Below are 19940 nucleotides of genomic sequence, written 5' to 3'. Positions count from 1 at the left end.
GCCTCCTGGGTTCAAGCGATCCTCCCACCTCAGACTCCAGAGTAGCTGGGATTACAAGCAGAGGCCACCACACCCAGCTACTTTTTTTGCACTTTTTGTAGAGATGGGGTTTCACCATGTTGCCCAGGCTGGTCTCAAACTCCCGAGTTCATCTGCCTCCCAAAGTTTTTTCTTTTTTGTTTTTAATGATTTTATTTTAATTTCAACTTTTATTTTGGATTCAGAGAGTATACATGCAGGTCCATTACATGAGTATAGTGCATGACACCAAGTCCTAGGAGGTGAATGATCCTATCACCCAGATATGAGCATAGTACACAAGTTTTTCAGCCCTTGCTTCCTTCACTCCTTCCCCACACTATTAGTCGCCAGTGTCTATTGTTGCCATCTTTATGTCCATGAGTACCCAATGTTTAGCTCCCACTTATAAGTGAGAACATGTGGTATTTACTTTATTATATTTGCCTTCACTTTAAGATTTTGTGTTATGTTAACACTTACACTTATATTTGTTTTTATCTTTACATATCCTTTTAAAGATTTCTAATCCATGGACATTTATATAACTGAGGAAAGTAAAGTTTATGTTGTAGTCGTTACTACACCATGACTATGACTTTGTGAAAATTACTTCCTCTTTTTAAATCACAACTTTAGAAATAATTTATTTAGAAATAACATTTATTTATCTATCACATTATGCAAAAATTAAGCTTTGGATATTGTGATAGATTTTGTCAGTTGCCTGGCCCTCAGCCTTCGCCATGCTGTTTTCCACAATTGAGGTCAAAAATGAAAGCTGTTTTTCTAGAATACTTTTGACCAAGGAATGGTGATGTCAGGCTGTTCTGGCCAATGATATAGGAGAAGAATCCTTCTAAGGACCTTTGGGAAAGCTTTTGATTTACTGACAAGTTTCTTAATAACAAGCTTCTTGTTATATAGGAAAAACAAATCAATTTTTTGTTTAAGCTATAGTAAGTCAGGATTTCTATTACAGCCCAACGTCCAAAATGATAGGCCATATCAAAGTAGCAATGAGGAGACCATAGTAACATGTCAGGAGACACACTAAATAAAAGCTTTTGTAGTCAAGTCTTTTAAAAAATAACTACACTACTACTTTGGTATTTAGAAATAATCATTCTCTTCCACTTTGAGAAAAGATTATCATTCTATAACATTTCATATGTATTAAAGTTGTACATGTTGAAAATTAGGAAAAAGAATTTAAAAATGAGTGTTTATAAAAGATCCAGCTTGTGGACTTTCTAATATTAAAAGAAATGTAATGAATCTTTAAATAAATGGACAATGTATATTATTATATAAAAATTTTAAAATTCTTCACTTATTTGTGCAGGAAAAAATAGCTAAGATTTAACAGGCAACCAACAAGCTGAGAAATATTTTTGTCACAAAAAAGGGACACATTTACATGTTTTAGAATAAATGAATTATGTAAATCATCAAGAAAACTACTGATACATAGACAAAAAAAACAATTTGCAGGAAAAAATAAGAGTGGTTATCAAACAAGAGAACATGTTAGATATCTGTAAAAATCAGATATATGTAAATAATCAAATTAAGGATAAAAGATGTAAGCCTGGTAAGACTGAGAGATAATGAATTATAGTTTTTAGTTGTAATAATATTCATTGATCTAAGATTCTGGAAAGCATATTAGTAATATAAATAATATTATTTGCTTCTGACCTAGTCATCCTGTTTCTACCAAGAACTAATCTAAAATATAGAAAATGTATATTCATAATGATGATAATATGTGAATTAATTATAAAAAAACAGAATGATAATTACATAAATCATATCCACATTTAATATTTGAATAAATTAATGCTTACATAAAATGATTACATATATTTAATAAATTCAATACATTTATGTTTACAAAGATTTTAATCACACATTAAACATGTATATTATAATGTAGAGAGATTACTAAGGACATACAATGTCATATATAGAGTGATCCTGGACAAATATATCTGTCTCTATCTCATTAAATAATAGGAGATTTTTTTACTTCTTGGTATAACTTTATTATTGGGAAAATATAATATTAATGTAAAGTAAACAAAGCTTAGACTAACCTTTATGCATCAAGTCCAGCAATGTTGCCTTAAATGCATCAGTATTTGTTCTAAAATAATGTTATAACTAAGAAAGAAATTCCCTAACAGTGCTTTACCAATATCAATTCTCATTTAATACAAAATAACTAAGAGAAAAACAAGCAATATCATTAATAATTGGAGGCTTATAGTTTTTAAAATATGAAATTCTGATTATGAATCCCAACATGTCTATTTAGACAGGGAAGAATGACAAGAACCACAAACCATTTTTTTCTACATTATTGAAAGACAAGTCATTTTTAAAAAATCTATTGGAGCTCAGGAAAAGTAAAAAAAAAAAGTATCAATTTCTGGAAGAAAGAGAGCAGCAAACGCACCATAAGGACATGCATTAAGTGAGAATATGATCCAATATGAGAGAAACAAAACCCAAGAAAACAGTGAGTCAAACAGCCAGACGCAAACATGAATCAAACTCTGCCAGCAGCAGTTTCGACTTCTAATCAAACAGCAGATTTTGTACATAAACACAGTCTGGAAGGGGCTGTAGGTTACATACTAATTTTTTTCCTTCCAGTCTTGCTAACTAAAGTCAGCTATAACATTAGCTACAGTACTTCTTTAAGCACAAAAACCAATAGATGCCTTAAACATTTACACTGAGCAAAACATTAGATTCTAAAGAGTACATTATAACACAGACTACACGTTAGAATATAGTCTTGTCATTTTGCTTGTATAAATAGAGTACATGTTTGAATATAATCTATAAAATAAATAGCAAAAATAAATTTGGAGCTTACCTTTCAGTTTATATTTGTATATATTATATCTGTTTGAAAATATGCCTTCTATTATTATTTCTCTTACTAAATTTTATCCAATACTGCTGAGAAAAAATAGATTTTCATTTATATATCAATACATAAACCTTAGAGATTATGTATAACTACATAAAACTATATATATTGAAGAGCCTCAGATCTAAACTGAAACAAATCTGAATTGCGATGATAGTTCTGCCTTTTGCCATTTTCAACAATTTTACTCTGGCGAGCCTCATTTTTATCAGTTGTAAAATGATGCTGATGATAATAATAGTAATTATTTTACATTGTCTGAATACAGGAGAAGTTAAATACCATAATGAAGACAAAATACTTAGTACAGTGACAGGTGTAGAAGAATCATTCAATAAATGCTAAGGGTTAGAGTCATTGAGCTTTCATTATATTGTATTCCCCATAAAATCTCTGTAAATTAAGGGCTGTTGTTCCCAATTTACAGATTAGGAAAGAAAGAATGAGAACAATAAATTTATTTTCCTAATTTTACAGTCTTTTAACTTCCCAGAGGCCACAGTTGTTTAAAAAAGAGGGGAAGAGATAAAATAAAAATGTACTTTCTCATTTTCAAGGCGATCTAGAGAGAATAGGTACATGTACAAGCAATACTATCAGGGAATTGATACTTTGAAACTACCAGGTAATATTAAAATAAGTATTTTTATATATTTAGGAAAATTATATCCCACATGTTGTCAGTGTAAAAAAATGTACTTCTATTTATAGATATTATTTGGCATTAACAAAAGAAAACCAGCTTTTAATGACAGTGGCAATGATGATCAAATAGCAGTCAGACGTGCATACCATAATATATATTTATAAAATAGATAATTATTGTATGAGTTTAACAATGTAAAAGGAAAAAGAAATCAGATTTACTCAGTAAATGAGTATAGAGGAAAAAAAGAAAGAAAGAACAGTAGAATCTTAGCTGTAATCAATCTAGTAATCTTGTTTTTGCACAACAAAGTTTGTGAAACAACTCGGACATTTTTAAGTGTCATGTGACTGGAAGCAGTTCGATGTGCTCTAATAGGATTTTATAGCCATGCAGCAGGTTCATACACATTTTCTCATAATACCTGCAGAAGAGTATAATGAGATGGATAGACCTGGCCTTATTACCATGTCTCAAGTTTAAACAGACGTAGTGTGGATTGCTCAAATAACTGGTGAGCAACAAACCTAACACCCTAATGTAACAAATCTCATCTCCAGGTCCACCATTTTCCCCACTATATTATGTTTTCACAGCCCAAATTTGAGGAAAATAATCACTAATTTTTTACCTAAAATTGAAAAAGTATAAATGCAAAGGAATATGGAAGACTGATGAAACTGTAAAAAGTCAGCACTGATAATCTGCTTCTTGTACATTAGGAAGGCAAGAACATGTTGTCAACTATTAGAAAGTAACAGCGTCACAGAATCATAACTCAAATATAGCCAAGTACGGAAAGAGTCTTTAATTCCTACATGTTATCTTCTTAGAATATTTTAAATTACAAGTTTAAAAAAGCTGACGGCACTTAAAGAAAAGTATACAAACACTGGCATAAATCTAGGACTAAATAAAATGTGCAATGCCTGGAATGTTGAATTTTTTAGTTGAATTATAGTTGATTTACAGTTAAAATAAGTTTTTGGTAAGACTTCCAAAAACACTTCTAATTTTACATAACCTATTCGCCAAGAGGAAATTCTGAAGAACGAGAAGAACTACCTTAAAAATAGTCAGGGTGTTAGTTAATTTTTACATCTGTTTTATCACTGAGCTTCAAAAAAATACTTTTATTTGCAGAGGCAAAAATATAAATGTCCCCGTTTTTGACATGAAGGAATGTAGTTTTCAGATATTTAGATTTTATAAATTACACACATCAGAAATTAATTTATTCTACTATCCATGAATGCTGATTTTAAAGTGTTTTTGCATAGTGTTGTATATTAAAATTGGAAACATTATCACTAAAATATACCTTATATAATATGTTTTACTTTATCAAAAGTTATATCCATAATGAATGAAATCTTGAGATAATCATTTTTAAAAACAAAATACTTTTAGCCACTATAAAGACATCACTACTCAATATACATTCACCTTTGTGAGACTTGGTATTAATGTATTAGCAGTATGATGTCAGAGATACCAAGCTAATTTGTTCATGGGATGATATACTTCCAAATACATAATAATTAGTTGGTGAATACAACTTTATTACAATTGCATCACAAATGTTAAGCATCTTTTGTAAAATAGACTACTTTTACCCAGAAAATATTTTCTCTCCAGTCTTCCATTCAAAATACACTAACCTTGTCCTAAAGTTTGTAGGATGAGGATGTCCATCATATAATGATAAGTAGTCGTATTCTTCTTCTAGAGCAAATGACTGAAAAACAATTTGTATTCTATTTCGTTCTTCTGCTATTATTACCCATGTACAGTTTGCACCATTTGGATATCCATATGGAAAACCAGGGCTTTCTATAGTGCCATTAAGTCCTTTTAAAGTTCCACCACACGTATAAATAAATCCTGCAACGAAAGACAAATAAACATACATTAATATTATATAAATCAAGAATAATCCAGGAGATAATATTATTTTGAAAGTTTATTGTGTTTTCAAGACCAAAGTTAACAGTAATTTTATAAATGGCAGTTTAAGAGCTGGGCACTATATACAAATATATATGTATTACATAAGAAACAAAATAATAGAAGATTTATCATTTATAATATATACTGAGATAAATCATTGTAAAGCAGTTGAGGAAATAAAATTATCCACATACATCTGAATCATTATCCATTACAGGTTCCTACAGACAAACACAATCCTAAAACACGGTATCTTTCCTCAAAGAGTTTTAAATCTCACTGTGGAAGCTCATAAACAACATTGACATTTTAAAGATCTTTGTATGCATTTTGGGTCCCAAAGAATTAACTACATTTTTTCTTGGCAACACATGCTAGTTTTTTTGACATATTCACATCTGTACCCTGTAGCTCACATGCTTTAGGAAAATCTGTCTCACCCTGATTATAGAAGAGGAATTTTTTAAGTCTATGAAATGGCTCTACCTTTCATTAAAATATTTAGTTCATGATGAACAGAATCCTAAGATAATCACATCAGAGTGAATCCGAAGGTCAGGACAGAAATAAGTTAAATAAATGGATCCTGAACAACTGATAGCACCCATCTTAAGAACTTCTGTATTTGTTCCATGGTAAGTCTAAGTTACTGAGAGCATGAGTCCTGGAAATACCTAGAAAACTTACTGTATTTTTTTCAGCAATTTGTCTCTTCGAATATATATATATATAAATAAAATATATATTATATTGTATTGTATTATATTATATTATATTATATTATATTATATTATATTATATTATATTATATTATATTATATATATATTTGAGACAGAATCTTGCTCTGTCGCCCAGGCTGGAGTGGAGTGGAGAGATCTTGGCTCATTGCAACCTCTGCCTCCTGGGTTCAAGCGATTCTCCAGCCTCAACCTCCCGAGTAGCTGGAATTACAGATGTGCACCACCACGCCCGGCTAATTTTTGTATTTGTAGTTGAGACAGGGTTTCACCATGTTGGCCAGGCTGCTCTCAAACTCCTGAACTCAGATGATCCGCCCGCCTCGGTTTCCTGAAGTGCTGAGATTACAGGCATGAGCCACCGCGCCTGACCTCTTCAAATATATAATATTCTGTAGCATATTGTGTAATGTAAAAATCTAAGATTAATACAACAGTAAGAGAAGATGGTCCCAGTCTTTATGTGGACTACATGCTAATAAAGTTTGCATTTAGAGGCAGTTAAACAGGATCAGAAGTTCTCATGAGAACCTCTTCACCCAGATGTTATTATCTTTATCTGTGAGTCCTACAGGAAGCCGAAGTGCCAGAAAGCTGTAAATCAGAGATGACAAGCTAATTTGAGGGAGAGAACTCCATACTACCCAAAGTATCTATGTTTGGAACTAGGGATAGAAATGCAGGAAATTTAGGGCTTCTTTCTTTGGGAAAAAATGGATATATTTTATGTAAGTATGGGTACTTTTTAAAAGTAAGAGGACTGCTGAATAGAAGTCCTCAGAAGCCAGAGTTGTAGATTGTGGCAGATAGTGGCTGATTTGGGATGTTGCATTTATTCCACATTGTTTAGCACCTTGTTTTTGCCAGGGGAGCCATTTCTCTATTAAATAGTGATATATCTTTTTTTTTTTTTTTTAGACGGAGTCTTGCTCTGTCGCCTAGGCTGGAGTGCAGTGGCGTGATCTCAGCTCACTGCAACCTCTACCTCTTGGGTTCAAGTGGCCAAAACAGCTATATACTTTGAAGCAGCTGACTCTGCTGGCTCCAGTGATGAGAAATGTGGCTCAGGGCTAGGTTGACCAATATAATCCTATTCTCTGAGCAAAATTTAGTACAGGAATCTTTTCCTACATCTCACCATATGGCAAAGTCTTAAGCCTGGGATATTCGGTATGTTTATGTGATATAAAGCATAGTTCTTGTTATCATTTTGCCTCTTTGTAAATTGACCAAGAAGTTGGATCAGGTAGAAGAGGTTTTAAAAAAAAAATCAATATTTGTGTATATTCAGGTAATTTTGCTCATGCACCAAAAGTCAAATAGGGCATTTTATGATTTTCAAAAATAAATAAATAACTAAAAGGTCTCTTTTTAAATTGCTTCTTGCAGAGCAATTACTTTGAAGCCTTAGGTTAATTAGCTATCACCAATTTCTATTAGTTTTCTGCCTGAACAGCTTCCAATTTGAACTTCATAACTAAAGGCAAGCATGAATCCCTTCAGCTACAATCTGATCTATGGGCTGTTTTATATACTCTCAAGCCCCATAACCCTGATAGTTTTAGAAAAAGGACATATGTCTTAAAATAACATGCTCAGCTTTGTCCACTCATTCTTCAAGGGCCTGCTGATTCATGCATTTCAAGTACTTTTATTTTTAGACAAATTAGGAATTACACGTATATTTAAACTTCCTTATCTGTATTCTTCTTTTTATTTTTGTTTTTGTTTATCATGAAGTTAGATTAAACATAGCATTTTTCTCTATAATAAAGTACATTTTTTCCAAAAATGAGGTTTACATTTTTCATTTTAATAATTTGAAAATCAGAAGTAAGCATTATAAAGCAAAATATCTTTCCTCATTCATTTATGCTTCACAGGGCTGGTCATTTTTAACAGTGCAGTGCTTATCTTACTAGGCCTTTCCTAGGCACAAGCAGATATGCATTTATATTATTTTTCAAATGATGTCAGTCATATTATGCATATTTTTCTGAATTGTTGTATCTATTTTAAAAAATCACCGGCATTATTCTGGGTACAGATGTAGACTTCTACTACATTCTTCTTTGAAAGACTTTATAGCTACACAGCATATAGAATGCCTATAGTATGCCTATAGTATAATTTATTTTACCATTCTCCTAATGATAACTTCATTTTTATGGTTACAAAGGTCTAATGAACAACTTTGTAAAAACAGTTTTGTACACATATCCTTGTACAAAGTATATATCCTTTGTGCACAAAAGGCATATATCCTTGTGCACTTGCTGGATACCTCCTGAGATGGAATCCCAGAAATGGGGATGCTGAAAATTTATATAGATACAGTGAAACCATACTTAATACATATGAAAATTTATGTTTCTGGCACCATTGTATGAAGTGTCTTTCACCCTCAACCGTAATTCTGTCAACACTAGACATTTTTGAAAGGCAAATTTTGTTTTTCATTTTTGCTTTTTAAGAAATTTTATCATGTTTATTTGAAGTTTACAACTTGATGTTGTGGAATACACACAGAGAGTAAAGTGGTTACCATCGTGAAATAGATTAATGTAGCTATCATGTCACATAGTTACTTTTTTGTGTGACAAGAGCAGCTAAAATATACTTATTTAACAAAAATTCTTACTACAATACAATTTCATTAACTTTAGTCCTAATGTTGTACATTAGGCCTCTAAACTTTTTCATCTTACATATCAGCTCTATGACCTACAGCTCCCCACCTTCTCTTCCCCTTACTCCTGCTCATCCACGGAAATCACTGTTTCGTTGCCTATCCGAGTGTACTAAGATTTTTCTTTTTTTTCTTTTTTTTTTTGAGATGGAGTTTTGCTCTTGTTGCCCAGGCTGGAGTGCAATGGTGCAATCTCGGCTCACCACAACCTCCGCCTCCCAGGTTCGAGCAATTCTCCTGCTTCACCCTCCCTAGTAGCTGGGATTACAGGCATGTGCCACCACATGCAGCTAATTTTGTATTTTTAGTAGAGAATGGGTTTTTCCATGTTGGTCAGGCTGGTCTTGAACTCCTGACCTCAGGTGATCCACCCGCTTGTAGTATTTTTATTTGTGTGTCTGGCTTATTTCACATAGCATAATGTCCACTAAGTCCATCCAGGTTGTAGCACATGGTGGGATTTCCCTTTTTAAGGCTGAATAAGATTTGTGTGTGTGCGTGTGTGTCTGTGTATGTGTGTGTGTGTATAAAATATATTCCATTGTGTATATATAAAAAGGGATATATATCCCCTTTTTAAGGCTGAATAAGATTCCATTTTGTGTGTGTGTATGTATATACACACATTTCATTTTCTTTATCAATGTATCTCTCAATGTATATCTAGATTGTTTCCACATTTTGACTATTGTGGATAATGCTGCAAAAAACTTGGGAGTGCAGATATTTTTATATGGTGGTTATTGTATCTCATTTTGGTATATACCTGGAAGAGGAGTTGCTGTGTCATATAGTGATTCTATTAATATGATATGTTTAATTTCTTTAGGAACCTCCATACTGTTTTTTCATAATGGCTGTGCTAATCTACATTCCCACCAATAGTGTACTAGGGTTTCCTTTTCTCCACATCCCTGACAACACTTGTTATTTCTTGTCTTTTTGATAATAATCATACTTATGGACATAAGGCAATATCTTATAGTGGTTTAAATTTGCATTTCTCAAAAGATTAATGATGGTGAGCATCTCTTCATATACCTTTTTGCCATTTTTATATCTTCTTTGGAGAAATGTCTGTTCAGGTCTTTTGCCCATTTTTAAAATCAGGTTACTGTTTTTTCTGCTATTGAGTTATAAGAATTCTTTATAATTCTGGATATATTAACCCCTTAACAAAAATGTGGTTTGAAAATATTTTTTCATAGTCCATAAGTTGCCTATTATTTTGTTGATTGTTTCCTTTATTGTTCTGAATGTTTTTAGTTTAGTTGTCCTGTTTGTTTGCTTTTGCTTTTGTAGTTTGAGCTTTTTGGAGTGATATCAAAATTAATTGTCAAAGCCAATGTCAAGAGGCTAAAAGGCAAATTTTGCAAGGCAAAAAAAAGTTATAATACTATTTTCTTTTGCATTTCTCTGATAATTATTAAGTAATTACTCTTGTAATTGCTATTGTAATTTCTCTGATTACTATTAAGATTACTATTGTGATTCACTCAGAATCTATATTTGCCTTTGTAAATACATTTCTAAATGAAATAACTTTGGTTATTCTTGTTCATTGTTCTCATAAATTCACAATTCCTCATTGTTCTTTATAGTATGTGAGGAACACCACTTCCTTTTTCTCTTGTCTCCTCTGATGATTGTTTTCTTATATTCATTCATCTATCATCACATATTTCATGCCTTAAGGGTAAAATGATACAAAGAATAGTTTCCCAGCTCGTCTTCTGGGAGCTGACAATCTAAAACACGAGATAGCAGGACATTTAGGCCATTGCTACGAAATACAGAAAGTATTATGATTCGTGTGTGCACACTTTGCTATAAGAACACATAGAAGCAAAACTAAATCTAGATAAGTCAGTATGTAGTATATGGAAAACTGCCCTCAAAAACTGGCATTACAACCTTTCATAGATTCACGTTTTACAATTTCTAAACATCTTATATTATGTTTTTCAGACCTTATTTTTTAATGCGCACTTAAGCAGTGTATTTACACGTGAAAAGTAACTAAATTTTACATGACTTGGGTCTCATTGTCATCAAGAGTTTGATTAACAATATTGATTTCAAAAAACACCAGGCCCATATTTCACCTTTACTACTCAGCAAGAAATAATGCAATGACTATATGTATAGTAGTTGAATGATGTTTTGATTTTTTGAGCATGCTAAGGTTTCTGACAGGCAACATTCACACCTGTGTTTATTTTTTCCGGTCATCTTCACAAAACACTGCAACTGAGCTTCTGTGACCAATTATGTTGACAGGACTCTTGCAAAAATTACTCATGACCTTTCCATTTTCAAAATCAGTTCTTTTTTGAAAAAAATGTTTTTGTCATCTTTGTGCATTTGTTATGGCTAATTGTTGTTATTTCTTGGAAATCTTTTCTTATCATTTCCATGATTATGCCCTGCTTTCCTAATCTCATGAAATTCTCCTAAAACCACTCCTTTACTAGATTTCTGTCTTCATCTGTCTTCTCTACTTTGCAGGCTTCTTAGCAACCACAGACATAGCTGTAAGCAATACTAGTGACCATAAAAGAGGCATATCTTCATTTATCTATTTCCATCCCTTTGCTATATATCTCTGTGTAGATGTAGCATACTATGTAGAAAGTAGTCATCCGTGTCCTCTGGGATTCTTTGCTTATCCTCAAATCTCATTAGTTCATTCTATTAACTGTCTCTTAAATCTATCTCTAGCCCCCTCTTTGTTTTTCTATTTTAAATCCTGTGGATTCAATTATTCCTGATCTCCTGCATCCTATCCTATTTTAAGAGAAACCAATCTATCCTGCTAGACTTCCTGCATTTGCCCATCTACTCAGGTCCCCACATTGCTGCTAAAGTCATTTGTACAACAAACAAACCCAATCTTGTCACTTCCTCATTCAATAGCGTTCTTTGGCTACTCCTTATTGTCAATATAAAGTCCACACTTCTCTCCCTGTACCTTATATAATAGACAACTGATTTTTGTTTTTATTTTGCTGAGTCATATCCCATCTTTAATTTTGGAGTGCTAAACTGGATTCTTAAATTCCTTGAAGCTGACCTAGGAATAGTTCTTTGGAGTTTACTAACCACTTCTTCTTCTAGACAGAGGAAGGAGTGGGGCACACATATACACCTGCTCATTAGAGTCCTCAAAATATTCAATCACTTACTAGATATTAAGGTAAAGTGTCATTTGTCATTTATCTTCTGCTTTTCTTTATTTATACTTCTGTTTCTAATATTTATTATTTACTATGTAATTTTTTATGAATGTTTTTCCTAAGGCTTTCAGAAATTTGCCTTTATGCCATTGTGGTTTGGGCAAAGCCTGACATTCAGTAGAAATTCAGTAAGCACTTTTTGACTGAATAAATACTTTCATCTATCATTTCTTGGCCCAAACCAAATGACTCTCCAAACTTCCACACTGAGGAAACTCAGAGACAAATAGGGTTAGTATCATAATTTTGGGTAAATGTTTGAATAACAGATTTTTGTAAAGATTTGGGGTGAGTGCATGTAACTTGTAAATTTCATATTTATTGAAATGAAAAGCTACATATTCATAAGAAGAACTTATAATACTCACTGAGGAACAATATTTCTTTGCATAATCCCAATTACGCAGTATTTTACATAAAAATTTGGATATAATATCTCCTTAGAGAGGCTTTTAAAAAAATTTGTTTAATATAAATACAATAAATATATAAAGTGTGCATCAAATTAATGTACATACATGAACAATTTAATAATTACAAACTGAAAACTTATGTTACCAGTAAGTATATCAAAAACTAACAATATCACTTTTTACAATGCCTTCATTAGTTTAATCACAATATCTTTCATTACTCATCAAAGTAACCATTATCCTCCGATTTGTGTAATTTTCTAAACTTTTACTCATAAATTTATTATATATGCATGCATTTCTATCCTGAAGTCATGACGAAATTCTCCTGTCTTCTCACGTTGTATTGGTTTACTTATCACATTCACATTAGGAACACATAATTTTTGGTGGTGGGAGAGAGGGATAGAGATTAATTTATTTTGTATTTAGATATCCAAATTACCAAGAACCATTTATACAAAAGACACTCTTTTCAACCCATACTTCAGTTTGTCATAAATTAAACATGGATTTTTGTGTAGGCCTATTTTGAGATGTTCTGTTCCATTGGTCTATACCACACTATCTTAACTAGCTTCATAATGAGCTAATTGTTATATTTGGTAATGAAAGTCCTTCAGCATCATTCTTTTTCTTCAAAACTGCTCTCTTTTTTTTAAAGCTTAGCATTTACATATGTATTTTAGAATCCATTTACAAAATAAACTGCTAAAATTTTAATTGGGATTATTTTGATTCTATAGATAAACTGGGGAGAGCTAACATTTTGCCATATTGAGATTTTCAATGCATTATTATAAAAACCTTCATTTATACTGGCTTTTTTTTTTTTTTTTTTTTTTTTGAGGTAGAGTCTCACTTTGTGCCCAGACTGGAGTGCAGTGGTGTGATCTCAATTCACTGCAACATACACTTCCTGGGTTCAAGTGATTCTCATGCCTCAGCCTCCTGAGTAGCTGGGATTACAGGTGCCTGCCACCATACCCGACTAATTTTTGTATTTTAGGTAGAGACAAGGTTTCACCACATTGGCCAGCCTGGTCTGGAACTCCTGACCTCAAGTGTTCTTCACCCACCTCAGCGTCCCAAAGTGCTTGGATTATGGGCATGAGCCACCATGCCCAGCCCTATGGCTGGCTTACTTTTTTAATTTAGAGAAGTCCTTTTGACCATCTTACCCCATTTCAGTGACTATTACTTTACCCTCATTCACTTTTTGAAGCCCTAATCACTGTCTGAAATTATTAGTTTCATGAGATTTGAGGCCTTGCCTATATTATTATATCCTCAAGACTTGGTGTAATTCACTGTAGACATTGAACACTTCAATAAAAGAGAATGAATAGATAAATGGTAAAATAACATAACCAAATGGCTCAAATTACTCAATTGTTATTCAAACTATTATTATTTTACTAGTGGCCAACAAAATTACCTACTGGATTATCCAATAATATAAACTCCTCAATATATTTGCAGCTCCAAATTTGCTCAAGGCTCAACCTGATCCTATTAGAATAAAGTTTAATGTGTGTTTTGATTAACTTAAGGATCCCAGCAGATATTTTGCACTGTAAGTTTTCAAAATGACCTCATTTGCATTATTCATAAATTAACAACATGAATGTACTTACAAAAAGTATCTTTTTAACTAAACCAAAACACTTTTCAGAGTCAAGGGAAATAGTGGGAAAAACAACATAAATTTTATTCACATGTTCTTTCATAAATGTTTATATATCAAATTATTTGGGCTACTAACATTTTAGCAATAAAAGGAAAACCTAAGCACTGAATGTTAATTTAAATTAATTTCTTTTGAATGCTTGTTTTTGTCACTAGAAAATAAATATTAAAAAGATACACTTTTATATTGTAAAATTATGTATGTTCTTCCAAAAGTTTCTCCAGTAACTTTCTTCTTTTAATCACTAACCAATATTTCTATTGTGTTTTCTCAATACATGAATGAATGAATACTATACTTTACAGTTAATAAGAGGGTATCAGTCTTTTGACATGGTTTGGCTGTGTCCCCACCCAAATCTCATCTTAAACTTGAGAGAGATGATTTAGGATATCTGGTGGAAGAAATTTCTAAGCAGCAAAGCATTCAAGAGGTGACTTGGGTGCTGTTAAAGGCATTCAGAAGGGAAGCAGATCATAAAGGTTCAAAAAAATTGCAGCCTGACAATGTGATAAAAAAGAAAAACCATTTTCTGAGGAGAAATTCAAGCTAGCTGCAGAAATTTGCATAAGTTACGTGGAAAGAATGTGAATCCTCACCATAATGGGGAAAAGGTCTCCAAGGCATGTCGGAAGACTTCACGGCAGCCCCTCCTATTACGGGCCTTAAGACTTAGGAGAAAATGATTTCATGGGCTGGGCCTAGGGTCTCTGTGCTGTGTGCAGTCTAGGGACTTAGTGCTCTGTGTCCCAGCTGCTCCAGCCATGACTGAAAGGGGACAAGATAGACCTTGGTGCATCGCTTCAGAGAATGGAAGCCCCAAGCCTTGGCAGTTCCATGTGGTGTTGAGCCTGAGAGTGCACAGAAGTAAAGAACTGGGGTTTGGGAACCGCCATCTAGAATTCAGAAGATGTATGGTAACACCTGGCTGCCCAGCCAAAGTTTTCTGCATGGGCAGAGTCTTCACAGAGAACCTCTGCTAGAGAAGTGCGCTAAGAAATGTGGTGTTGGAGCTCCCACATAGAGCCCCTACTGGGGCACCACCTACTGGAGCTATGAGAGAGGACCACCATCCTCCAGACCACAGAATGGTAGATCCACAGAAAGACTGCACCATTCCCCTGGAAAAGCCACAAACATTCAATACCAGCCCATGAAAGCAGCCAGAAGGGAGGCTATACCCTGCAAAGTCACAGGGGTGGAGCTGCCCAAGACCACGGGAACCCACCTCTTGCATCAGCATGACCCAGATAGGAGACACGTAGTCAAAGGAGATCATTTTGGAGCTTTAAGATTGACTGCCCTTCTGGATTTCGGACTTGTATGGGGCCTGTAGCCCCTTTGCTTCTGCCAAGTCCTCCCATTTGGAACAGCTGTATTTATCCAATGCCTGTACCCCCATCGTATCTAGGAAGTGACTAACTTGCTTTTGATTTTACAAGCTCAAAGGCAGAAGGGACTTGCCTTGTGTCAGATGAGACTTTGGACTATGGACTTTTGAGTTAATGCTAAAATGACTTAAGATTTGGGGAGACTGTTGGAAAGGCAAGATTGGTTTTGAAAAATGAAGACATGATATTTGGGAGAGGCCAGGGGCAGAAATAAGATTTGACTGTGTCCCCACCCAAATCTCATCTTGAATTCCCACATGTTGTGGGAGGGACCCAGTGAGAGGTAGTTGAGTCATGGGGGCAGGTCTTTCCCATGCTGTTCTCATGATAGTGAATACGTCTCAGAAGAACTAATGGTATTACAAGGGGGGTTTCTCTGCACAAACTCTCTTCTCTTTACCTGCCGCCATCCATGTAAGATGTGACTTTCTCCTCCTTGCCTTCCACCATGATTGTGAGGCTTCCCCAGCCATATAAAACTGTAAGTTCATTAAACTTCTTTCTTTTGTAAATTGCCAAGTCTCGGGTATGTCTTTATCAGCAGGATGAAAACAGACTAATACAGTCTTACACTCAAGTTTCTCAGTCTATTCTTTATCCCGTAATTCCCCATTGATGAAAAGAGTTGTATGGTAGAAAAGAGTTCTATATGCAGTCATTGTAGAAAAAGTATTGGAATTCAGTGCCACAAGAGTTTCTTTAGGCGAACTCACCTGCTATCTCCTAAAAGGGTCTTCCAGTTCCAGAAAGTTTCCTAAATGAATGTGTCATAATTCCAAGTGTAGATCTTAGCCTCAGATTATGAGAAAATGGAATAAGTGACAGAGGGTGAGGAGTCTGTCCATCAGGGTAGACTTACAATAAATAAACTCACAGAGTGTGAGATGAAAAACTACAGTGCCAATATTTCTTCCTAACATGTTTCTCTATAGAGCAAATCCAAATAAGAAGACATCTTAAATTATACGATATTTAAAATTAATTTAGAAAAAAACAAGTCAAAAACACCTATTTTAAATAAGACGGATTATGTGTACATTCAAAAACTAGCACCTAACTTGGCTAGTTTTTCATGGTTATCTCCAGAGTGCAGTGGTATTTCCCTTATGGGATATAATTACAATAAGTAATGCTAATGTTCACATCTTAGACTCCACATTTTACAGTTCAACACGTGAAAAAGTCTCCTTGTTTCTGACACAGTCTTTCTTTGAACATGTTGATAGAGTTCAGTTGGTTATAAATCCAGCTGGCCCAGATGCCATCTTGTCTTTTTAAAGTGACCATGTTGTTATATTAATTATATTAATATCCTTAATATGTTGATTTATTGGTTTGATTGTGAGAGAACAATCTGCTTTCCATTATTTCTAGCTTTTTTTTTCCTGATGATCCTCACTATAATATCTACAATAATAATAACACAGTTTTTTTTTTTTAAATCAGCGTAACTAATTTGTCTACAAATTAAACAAGAAGCAACAGCAAAAGCTGCCTCCAGAATATTCATTTATTCTGAGATTTCTATTGTCAAGGAACATATACTATTTCATGAAATCTCTGCAATAAGCTTGTGATGTACATATTAGTAGGCTCTACATTTTAACGGTGAAGAAATGTGTAAGTGTTTTATCTATAAAACTTACTCGTGTATGTCTCCTCATTTGGATCTCTGAATTATTAACTAATACAAATTATCTGCTACTATTAAGTAAACTTTATTTCAGACATTTATGCCACTGTGTTCTTCTGATTTTATTAAGTTTCTTATTTTCACACAAAATTAATTCTATACAGTTCAGACAGTTAATTTTATAAAGTTTATAATCCATTCCAAATTCATGAGAATGACATTTTAAGCTTTTTACCTTCAAACCTTTTGATATTTGAGTCAATGCAGTGTTATATATTATAGGGAAAATATAGGAGTTACTCAATAAAAATATGGAATTAATGGTAGAAATACAAATTAATTCAGAAAGTAAAAATTATTTCCTTAGATTGTACCTAAGTTTCAAAGTTTGAGAAAGAATATAATGAATTATGTCAAACATAATTGAATAGGTTCAAAAAGTCTAAGTCCCAGCTGGATTTCCCACTGCCACCCAAGAGCTTATATAAAATACTACTGACTTATAAAAACTAAAGTATTTCAAATTAGAGAGTAGTATTTTTCTGTGATTTTCTTTATTTTTTCAATTGGACAGCTGGCATCCTGCTGTTAGGAGGATATCTTCTCATTTTATGAGAATATATGCAGAATAGGAAAATCAGTGATAACGTATTACTTTTTATTGAATAAAATGACTTGCATTTGGTGGTACCTCTGGAATGGCAGAGGGAAGGCCTCCATATAGAGTCCCATGCATTAAAAGCAACAAATACACAGGCAAAAATGGTCAAACTCTATTTTTTCCAGAGCTATGGGATTTATCCCAAATCTGGAATTAATATAAGGGGTGTTTTTTCAAGAAAAACTGATGAACCCTGCTAATAATGGCATGGAATATAGCACTGTAACTCAACTACACCCATTCGCCTCTTCCCAGTAGGAACCTTGAAAACCAGCAGCCTCCCATCCCTGGTAGCTGTGCAAAACAGCCTCTCAGCAACTAGAGGGAATAGATCAGATTTGGTGCTCCTCAACACATTCCTTTCCCCTTGCCCAGAAGACTGTCACTATTTAGCCTATCTTGCATCCCCCTGGAAAACTCAATTTGCACATGTTGCTGTTATTTGCCCTGACATGGAGATTTCTCCATAGTTAGAGCCCTATTCCCAGATCATTTATTTAAAAAAAAAAAAAGTTGAAACAACTGTTTAACATTGCAACTGCCTGAAGCTGCTGTGTAAATTGGAACAAGAGCTTGGCCAAAACATAAAAGGAAGGTCTGGGGAAAGACTTGCTCATAGGGGGATTTGAAAAGCTCTACCATATTCTCAAGGTTATGTGCATGTGCAGGCCTGTGTGAATGCTAAGCCGAGAGAGAACCAGTCTCTCACTTACGGATGACCTGAGATCCTGCCTAAAAAAGAAGTGAAAGCTAAGACAAACTTGTAAATTGTTGTAATGTTGAAGTTGTGCTCAAACACACACACACAGACACACACACACACACACAAACACACCAGAGAGAAAAACTTTTGGGATAAGATGAAAGAGGTATTGATTTGCTTATATTTGAGGAAGTATCTGACCTATAATTTAGTAACTGAGTAGAGGTTAGGTTCGCCACGCACTAGAAAGAATAGAGACTTTACAGAATTAACCTGGGAAAGTCAATAAATAAACAAATATCAAAACAAAGAAAAACAGGTACAGGCAACAAAACCTGGCAGGTGAGAATATGATTTCCACTGATGGTACATTCTAGTATTTAAAATACCATGTTTTCTTTTTCTTTCTTTCTTTTTTTTTTTGATACAGGGTCTCACTGCCACCCAGGCTGGAGTGCGGTGGCATGATAACGACTCACTGCAGCCTCAACCTTCCCATGCTCAAGCCATCCTCCCAATTCAGCCTCCCAAGTAGCAGGGACTACAGGCGTGCTCCACCATGCCCAGCTAATTTTTGTATTTTTTTGTAGATATGGAATTTCATCATGTTGCCCAGACTGGGCTCAAATTCCTGGACTCAACTGATCCATCCACCTTAACCTCCCAAAGTGCTGGGATTACAGCCGTGAACCACCACTTCCTGCACTAAGATACCATGTTTTCAAGGAAAATTATGACAAATGCTAAGAAACTGGAAAGTATGGCTCATTTTAAAAATCAGTGGTTAGAAACTATTTTTGAAGTTCAGAAATTGGACATATATGACAAAGATTTTAAGTTAGCTACTACGAGTATGTTTAAAGAACTGAAATAAATAAATAAGCAATTAATTGAAAAGGTACAAATAATGTCTCACCAAATAAATAATATTAATGATAAATTAACTTAAAATAACCAGATGGAAATTCTGCAGTTGAAAAGTTAAATAATTGAAAAATGAAAAATTCACTAAAGGAATTAAGCAACAAGTTTGAGCTTCATGAAGAAGAATCAGTAAACTTGAAGATAATTCAACTGAGATTATCCTCTCTAGGGAACATAAAGAGAAAATAATGAACATGAATAAGGAGAGCCTCACAGACCTTTGGAACATCATTACACATACCAAGATCTGCATAATTGAAGTCCCAGAAGAAGATGCAAGAGGTGAGGCCAGTAAGGATATTTG

The 19940-nt window shown here is 33.8% G+C and overlaps 1 protein-coding gene across 3 annotated transcripts in view; it reads right to left on the bottom strand.

Moving 5' to 3' along the window:
- Positions 1 to 19940, bottom strand: part of CSMD3 (CUB and Sushi multiple domains 3) — a 1277440-nt gene that overhangs the window by 1116476 nt on the left and 141024 nt on the right. For all 3 annotated transcript variants that reach the window (XM_011982326.1, XM_011982327.1, XM_011982328.1), the window contains exon 2: positions 5270 to 5492. In XM_011982326.1, coding sequence (XP_011837716.1) covers positions 5270 to 5492 — 223 coding nt within the window. The remainder of the gene's footprint in view (positions 1 to 5269; positions 5493 to 19940) is intronic.

The sequence above is a fragment of the Mandrillus leucophaeus genome, unplaced genomic scaffold (genome assembly GCF_000951045.1).
Source record: "Mandrillus leucophaeus isolate KB7577 unplaced genomic scaffold, Mleu.le_1.0 Scaffold239, whole genome shotgun sequence".
In the NCBI taxonomy this organism is placed as follows: Eukaryota; Metazoa; Chordata; class Mammalia; order Primates; family Cercopithecidae; genus Mandrillus; species Mandrillus leucophaeus.
The sequence above is the reverse complement of the archived record's forward strand: the minus strand, read 5'-3'. Positions and strand labels throughout refer to the sequence as shown.